The 7,891-nt window shown below is 39.8% G+C and overlaps 1 protein-coding gene across 1 annotated transcript in view; it reads left to right on the top strand.

Annotated features, from left to right (window-relative positions):
* Positions 1 to 1,133: 1,133 nt before the first annotated feature.
* The window catches only part of man1a1 (mannosidase, alpha, class 1A, member 1), a 96,739-nt gene continuing 89,981 nt past the window's right edge, over positions 1,134 to 7,891 (top strand). The window contains exon 1 of the mRNA XM_087805286.1: positions 1,134 to 1,817. Within this exon, the coding sequence (XP_087661412.1) occupies positions 1,308 to 1,817 (510 nt within the window). The 5' untranslated portion in view covers positions 1,134 to 1,307. The remainder of the gene's footprint in view (positions 1,818 to 7,891) is intronic.

Raw genomic sequence — 7,891 nt, 5'->3', positions numbered from 1 at the left:
ACATTACTCTCTCTTCACTGCTTGCCAGTTTCTATCAGGATCAACTTTAAAATTCTGGTTATTACTTTCAGATCTATTCATGGTCCTAATGATCTACAGAGTCTACTGACTCCTTCAAGAAACAGCTTAAGACACTTTTATTCGTGCAGGCTTTTCACTGATTTTCTGAGACTCTTGTGTGTTTTTTTTATTGTTTAAGCGCTTTGTGACCCTGGTCTTTGGGTTTTTAGATGTCAGTATACATTGATTTTAGTTTTTATATTTTTTAGTTAACCTGCATTGTCAGAATCATGTCAGAATTCCCCAAAAGGACATATTATCATTGACAAAGAAAAAAAGCAACAGAACGTGTGGGAAATTTGTGAGGGGGAAAGTCAAAAAATGGACAAAATACATATGCAGTGGTGGAGGTCATTCACCTTCACCCAGAGTGAACACAAAGATTACCAGAGAAACATTTGTTTTCGAGCCAGATAAAAGGTTTAATGTTTGTTTAATAATTATTCATCAAAGATGTGTCGTTTTACACTATAGATTTTTTAAAAACAACTTTTTTTTAATCCTTTAGGAAATAAGGCTTATTTGGCCACCACTATATAAATAGAGATTATTATTATTATTTTTATTACTAAATAATAAATAATAATTATATAATTAAATAATTTCCCAAATGAGACCTCCTGAGGGATCAATAAAGTTCTACCTTACCTTACCACTTAAAAAAAAACATGTATTAAGAGATTAAAGTCGTATAGAATAAACGTCATACAAAATGCTTTATGACGATATTAAAATTGTTCTTATTTTATTTTGATTTATTTTTTATAAAAAATTGCTGTATGTATTGGCTATTAGAAAAAAACAATTTCAATAAAGTTTTACCTTTACCTTTACCTTTACCTTTACCTTTACCTTTACCTTTAAAGTTGCCGAGACTTTAGTAAAAAAAAAAACAAGTTTTATTTCTTTCATTGGTTAACATCGCTAACTTTATTCAACTGAGCCCCGCCCCCTCACCGTGTCAACGCACACAGGGCGTGCTGTGATTGGCTCCGAGCGGCCGTCCGTCACGCCTCTCCGGCGCGTCTTCCTGTGGCTCCTGCTCTCTTGTCACTTTAGTCTCCGGCATGGACTCCACTCTCCAACTTCTCACCTCCGCCTGTTCCTCACGTGCTCCTCCCGCCGGCGAGACATCATGACCTGACCATGGATTTCTGATCGGAATAAGTCGACACTGAGCCGGTTCTTGAGCGAGAAGCACCGTTGTTTTTTATTCGTGTGTCTGGAGACGTCCGAAGGAGGGGAAAATGCCAGTAGCAACTCTTCTGCCTTTCACCGCGACCCCGAGCAGGAAGTCCGCCAGCCCGACCTCCTTCAGGCTGACGGAGAAGTTCATCTTGTTGCTGGTCTTCAGCGCCTTTATCACCTTATGTTTCGGAGCCATTTTCTTCCTGCCGGACTCGTCCAAGCTGCTGAGCGGAGTTTTCTTTCATTCCTCCGCGGTGGAGACCAACACCCGCACCGGTCCGGACGGCGGCGACTCCGGCTCGGCCGGGAACGAGGTGAAGGTCTTGAGCAAGATCAGGAAGGACCACGAGAAGGCTCTGCTGGAGGCAAAGGATACGCTGCAGAAACGTCCCGACGAGATCCAGCAGGACATCAAGAGCGACAAGGAGAAAGTTGCGAAGGAGAGTTTGGGTCAAGGTGAGAAGGATGTCAATCATTTACCTTTCGTCGAGTACCATCGACCGCCGGGGGCCACAGGACCCGAGCCGCTGGACCCCGAGACCAAGGAGAGGCGCTTGAAAATCAAAGAGGTGAGTCCTGTGGATGAAACTTCTCCTCCTTTTAGATCCTAAATACACTGGTCAATCACAGCTGTCACAAAAAAACACATTAATATTTAGAAGACGATTCATATCGACAGCTCTTCGGCTTATTCATATTTAAACTAAATCAACGTTTTAGAAAAACAGTTTAACTTTAAAAACACTTGCTTTACGTGAACATCATTTTTTAGGTGCGCATTGCTGCAGAGATCATGAAACCAAAATCCTATTTTCTCTAAATGAATGTTGGAATTTCGGGAATATTGTGCAACCGATCTTTGCGTCACAATCCAGAGAATACACTGAAACAATATTTATTGTAATTTATTTTTCACGTCCACGCGTTTCCACTGTTCTTTTTTAGATCTGATGTATTTTCAAAGCTAGTTTGGTGTGGCTTCTGCGCATGCAGTCATCCAGAATGAACCACCCTCACGTCGACTCTTTTTTTTTTTTTAAAGAGTCATGCTGTAAAGCTGAACATTTGATGATTGGGAATCAACTCGATTTTCATCTTGGGTGTTTGATTCTGGTTTTATTCACATCTATCTGCACCAAAACATGACCAGACGCACCAAATCAACGACAGAATGGAGTGTTATTATCCTTCTTCACCAGTTTTTTATTCATTTCATTCAGGAAAACATGTAAGACCAGTTTGATGAAGTGATAATTCTGCAAAATATGTTTCCTTTTGCTCTTTTTTAAATTTGGCATCAGTCATTTAAAAAGTCGAAATGGGGCTTTTGTGACTTTTTCCACTTATTTTTATTCCCTTGTTGTTTTGGGTCTTAGACGAAAACAAAATGGATGAACCATAACCATGAATTTTCCATGGCATGTTCAAGCCCCTGCTTTGTCAAGAACAATGAAACATCAGTAAAAAACAAGCTTTAAATCAACTGTCATGTGCTTGTGATGATAAAAATCAACATTAAATCTTATTTTCTCTCTTAAGAGTTGAAAAGTATAACGTCAAAGCTTCGAAAAGTTGGATTGCAACAGACCTGTATTCCTGGTTGTGTATCTATTAAGATATTGTACACAAAAAGAGCGAGTTTTGTCAGTTCTGATGATGTAATGTTTTATTAAGTCATTTTTAAAAAAGGGTATTTGGCAGAGGTATTTACTGTCCCAGTGCTTCAGTCAAATTCATGTTTCTATTCTAATATTCTCAGATCTTTCCAATATTATTCGCAAACAACAGTAAGTGCTATTTCTATTAAAAGAAACTCCTTCAATGCTGCACCGAGATCTGATATCACTTTAATTGTCCCTGAAATGAAACTACAAAGCACACTTTAAATCTCCTTCACTGTAATTGAAACAGTATTTTAGAGAAGTAAGGTTTTTTCTGTGGTTTTCCTTGTGCGTGTTTGTGAGGAAAAAACACACATTAACGTTGTGGTTGATTGTTAATCTTGCTCGACCACAAAAATAATCCTCTTTAGGCAAGATGTTGTTGACAAATGTGAAGCCGTGTTCATCTTTGGAGTGTCAATAAACCCTTGTGCTTATCCGCAGCATCAAGCTAACACACAGCGGGATTTGTTTACTATGATGCGTTTGACCTTTTGTTGACACTCCACTGCCAAAGAATGGCAAGAAGTTGATCACTCATCGTCCTGACATCACTTGTCTGCCCTAAGATGTTATTATTAAAAAGGATAAGACAGGATTTTTTTGGTTGTGCTAAGAATCTAAAAATGAGTTTTTGGATTGAGCACCTGTTTGGCGTGTTCCTGTTTGACAACTTGCGCTTGTTATCAGATCACATCTTCACCTGCCATTTAAATGTTACTATGGTGACGGTGACATTGTTGATTCTCCGATATCCTCCGCAAGGGGTGTGATACTCCCCGTAAGTGGTGCAGGGAGGGAACACGACACAGAAGAAAATAAAGGAAAACGGTTGTACACAACATTATTTTTTGATTTTGATTTAGATCCCAGAATGTTAAAAGTAAAACATCTGCTCCTCCAAGAGAAGCCAGATGAGGTGGCGAGGGCATTATGACATGTTGCCTCCTGTGCTAGTGATGTGCTCAACTGGAAGGAGGACCCAGGGCAGACCCAGGACGAACGGAAGGGTGTCTCTCAGTAAACCTTGTGATGCTCCCACTGCCCCGATCTTGTAACTGAAAGATAAATAAGAAAATAAATATGTAATGATCAATACGTTTATTATTTTCTTAGAGTTCCTGTTTAGGGTTTGTTGTTTTCGTTGTAGATTTCTAAGTAGAGCCGTATGTTCAGGCGTCTAAATCAAATTTTGAGCATGTGACCCATTTTCTATTTTATGTCCTGTTTCACTTAAACACTTCCAAGAATGAAGTGTAATTATTCAACCTTTGTTTGCTTAATTGGAATACATTTCTTTTTTTTTCTTTCGTCATTGTGAATCAATTTTCCAGACGTCTCATGATCCAAATCCGGATCATCATGTGGGGTCATCGAGGGGTCAGGGTTTTCATGAATAGTTCAGCATATATTAGCATGAAATGTTTTTTTAGCATCCGGTGTCTCTATCTCACATCTTCCTCGCTCAACATATTATTTTCCTAAATCACAGCTCTGCACTTTGGTGGAAGATGATATCCATTATACTGCAGGTTATATTGCTGTGAAATTGCTGGGCAATTTGGTGAAAAACAGATTTGTTAAGACTTTTATTTAGCTCCCCACTTCGCTTGATTCCACACAACATCAGGCGATAAATGGATGGGATTAGATATCATATCATGGGATTACCCTTGTTGCGCCAAGTACTTCTGAATCTGTGGTGGCTGAAACTTGGCGGAACGTTTTCTGACAGGACAACAAATGCTCCAGTCTGGGAAAACTTCCAAGTCAATTAGGCAGCTAATGGGCACGATGGAAAGTAGCAGAATGCAGCAGAAGAAACCCCTCGACTCTGAGGACGAGACGTCTACCTATATTTCTTCTGAATAGTTTGTTAACATTTATTCATAAACCAAACCTATCAATACAATTTGCTAGCAACAAATTATTAGTTACTTCTATACCTCTATGACAGGGATTTCAACCATCTGTTTACAGTTTAAAGTGTGTGTCTTCACCAACAAAGCATTTTTACGCTGGTGCCACTCATAACGCAGATAAATATTGGATTGGCACTTTCATGTCGGTTGTAAGAAATACAGACGAGGTGTGTTTTTTTTATTGGCATCCTCCGGTCTTAGTTATTGATTTTACCCTAAAGATGCCAAGGTTTTATAGGTTAGGAAATGATGAACCACATAACACCTGAAATATGTGGCGACAATAAATGAATCCCCAAGAAGTAGAACATATTGCGGCCGGACTCACTAGTGCGTTTTTGAAAGATACCACAATGTTCACATTAGAGTATATAATTATATATGTTGCTGCAAACAAGCAGAGTAAGTAAGTAAGTAATTTATATTTATAGATTGCTTTTCCAGACCAGGGTTACAAAGTTCTTAAACAATCAAAACAATACTCAATAAAATATATACTTAAAAGCTCAAGATAACACTGAGAACAACACAGGAGTCTCAAAAAACCAAGGAAAAACCTGCACGAATAAAAATGTCTTAAGATATTTCTTGAAGGAGTCGGTAAATTATCAAACACAGAGGAAGATCCCTCCAAAGCTTAGGAGCAACATCTTAGAAGGATTTCTTTCCTCTGGTTCTGAACCGTGTTCACTAGCCATCAGTAGATTCTGATCCACAGACCTCAGAGCCCGAGCTTGGGTGTAAGTCTGGATCAAATCACTCATGTAAGGAGGAGCCTGACCATGAATAGATCTGAAAGTAAGAACCAGAATTTTAAAATTGATCCTGAAAGAAATGGAAGCCAGTGAAGAGTTTTAAGAATCGGAGAAATGTGAGTTCTTCTACTATAGCAGGTCAGAATTCTCGCTGAAGAGTTTTGTATTAACTGCAGGCAAGACGGTTTCTTAACAGCATGAAAAGAGACTCTTGGTGTTAAGTCAAAAACCAATTAGTGACAGTAGTTAAGCAAAACTACCTTTTAACAGGCAGAACTAGACTCTGTGTGAACAGTCTTTCTTCTGCTGTGACCCACTGTGAGGGAGAGGATAGACGGGGGGATGAAAGAGAAGCTGAGGTGGACGGAGAGAAGAGAGAGAACGAGGTACCATCAAGCTTTCGATTTGGGCTACCCTTGAATCTGAGATGAGACCAATAGAGAGACACAGCGCTAGATTACAGATTTTCATCTGTTGGGTCTAATACATTAGAGAACATATGAGGCAGAGCTGAAGGGCAGTTTAAGAATCTGTGCTTGTGATGTTAGTTTCTAGGGGATCGTTTTATGAGATGGAAGACTATTCAGATCTGCTTTCTCACTGTTGGTTTCGAGCCTCCGGGTGGCAAGATGACCCCTACAAATATAACCACATTTTGTCGACTATATGATGTCGATATTCTGACAAAATATAGTCACTTTTTTTTTTTTTTTTTACCTTGATTGGTCTTGGCCAGAAGCGCCAGTTATTTTTGGAGACTAGATTTAATTTTAGTCTCTGTCTAGTCTTGGTCAAGCTGTCTTTTTAGCTTTTATTAGTTTCAGTAATGCCCGTGATCTTTTAATTTAGGTCAGTTGACGTCGGCATTTAACTTTTCTTGTCATCACAATTTGTTAGAAGTACTCACGCCTGTCAAACAGACCTAATCATTTTAGCCACTTACCATTCACAGTCCAAAGAAGCTTCATTTTCTTTTCTGTTGCCTTGCAGACTGGAAGATACTTTGCATACTTGCACTCAATCGAGTAGGATTCTCTCTTATCTGTTCACGTCTTGACCTTATTGTCATCGTGCAACGCCTGGAGATAATTCTCATTGTTCTCATTCTCAAATCAACCTTACCGTCTTCTCATCTCCTGCACCGATCCGGTGAGTTCCATGTCGATCCTTTTGTTTTACATCCAGCTTGAACCAACCTGTATCATTCCATCCCGAATGGACTCCTGTCCACTCAAGGGCCCTTGAGAAGAGAGATGTCCTTGAATCGGGCAGCCTTGCCCTAGTTCTGGCTTTTGTGAATTAAGTGAACCTCGATGAGAAACCTATTTTTTATTTATAGACTGATAAAACACATCTTCTCTTAAAACTGGTTGCATGATACTGTTAAACTGAGCAGTCAGTTCCACCTGTTGTGCTCCCTCTGACGCTCCGACTGTAGGCTTTATATACAGTCTATAGGTCGAGTTTTCTTTCACAAATACAGTCGTGCTCTCGACTGATTGTGTCATTGACCTTTGACCCACCGTGCTACGGCGAGCAAATGTTTATCTTTCCCTCAGTCGTTCTGTTTAGCTGACAACATCTCTGAGGAGGCTCCATGTGGGTTGTAACAGGCACTCACAGCAGTATCCATGCAACTAACCTTCCTCTCGTACGTTTACGAAACGCTGCTGATCGAGCCACTTTTACCTGCTGCATACCTCTTTTTCACCGACATGTCAAATGCTACGATAACAAACAAAGAGGAGCCTAAATATACAGTATTTAAGCATCTCTAACACAAGATTTCCCAAACATACCACCCACTCTGTTTTTCACAAGCTGACCGAGCGAAGCCAGACGATTGCTCTTGCTTCCTCCATCCATGCACAGATTAATGTCAAGTCTTGGTGACTTAAGGAGTTTTAAAGTTCTCAGAGAGGTTGACTTTGTATTCAACTCGTCCGCCGTCTGACATTTATCCAGGAAGCGCTGCTGCTCAGTGGGAAGGTGTCGGTCTGTGTAATGGGTGTGGGGGATAGCTCTGTGGGGGATAAGTGGCTTGTTGTGATGGGCCTCTACAATCCTCCAATCTACCTGATCTGTTCGAAATAAACTCCTGGTTCTCTCTTAGCACCGGTGCACTTGCTGACTTTTTATGCACAATTCAAAATCGGATGAGAGAATAAAGAGGTTGACTGGATGTTGTTTTCTTAGAATTTACTTGTTTCATTGGCGCTTGATGAGGTTTATGGGTTACATTTTTTAAATATCACAAAAATGTTTGAACATTGGGAAAAAAAACTGTTTTATGTGATACAAATGT

This window comes from Callionymus lyra, chromosome 13 (genome assembly GCF_982586985.1).
Source record: "Callionymus lyra chromosome 13, fCalLyr1.hap1.1, whole genome shotgun sequence".
In the NCBI taxonomy this organism is placed as follows: Eukaryota; Metazoa; Chordata; class Actinopteri; order Syngnathiformes; family Callionymidae; genus Callionymus; species Callionymus lyra.
Note: the sequence above shows the minus strand (reverse complement) of the source record. Positions and strands in the feature narration are given on the sequence as shown.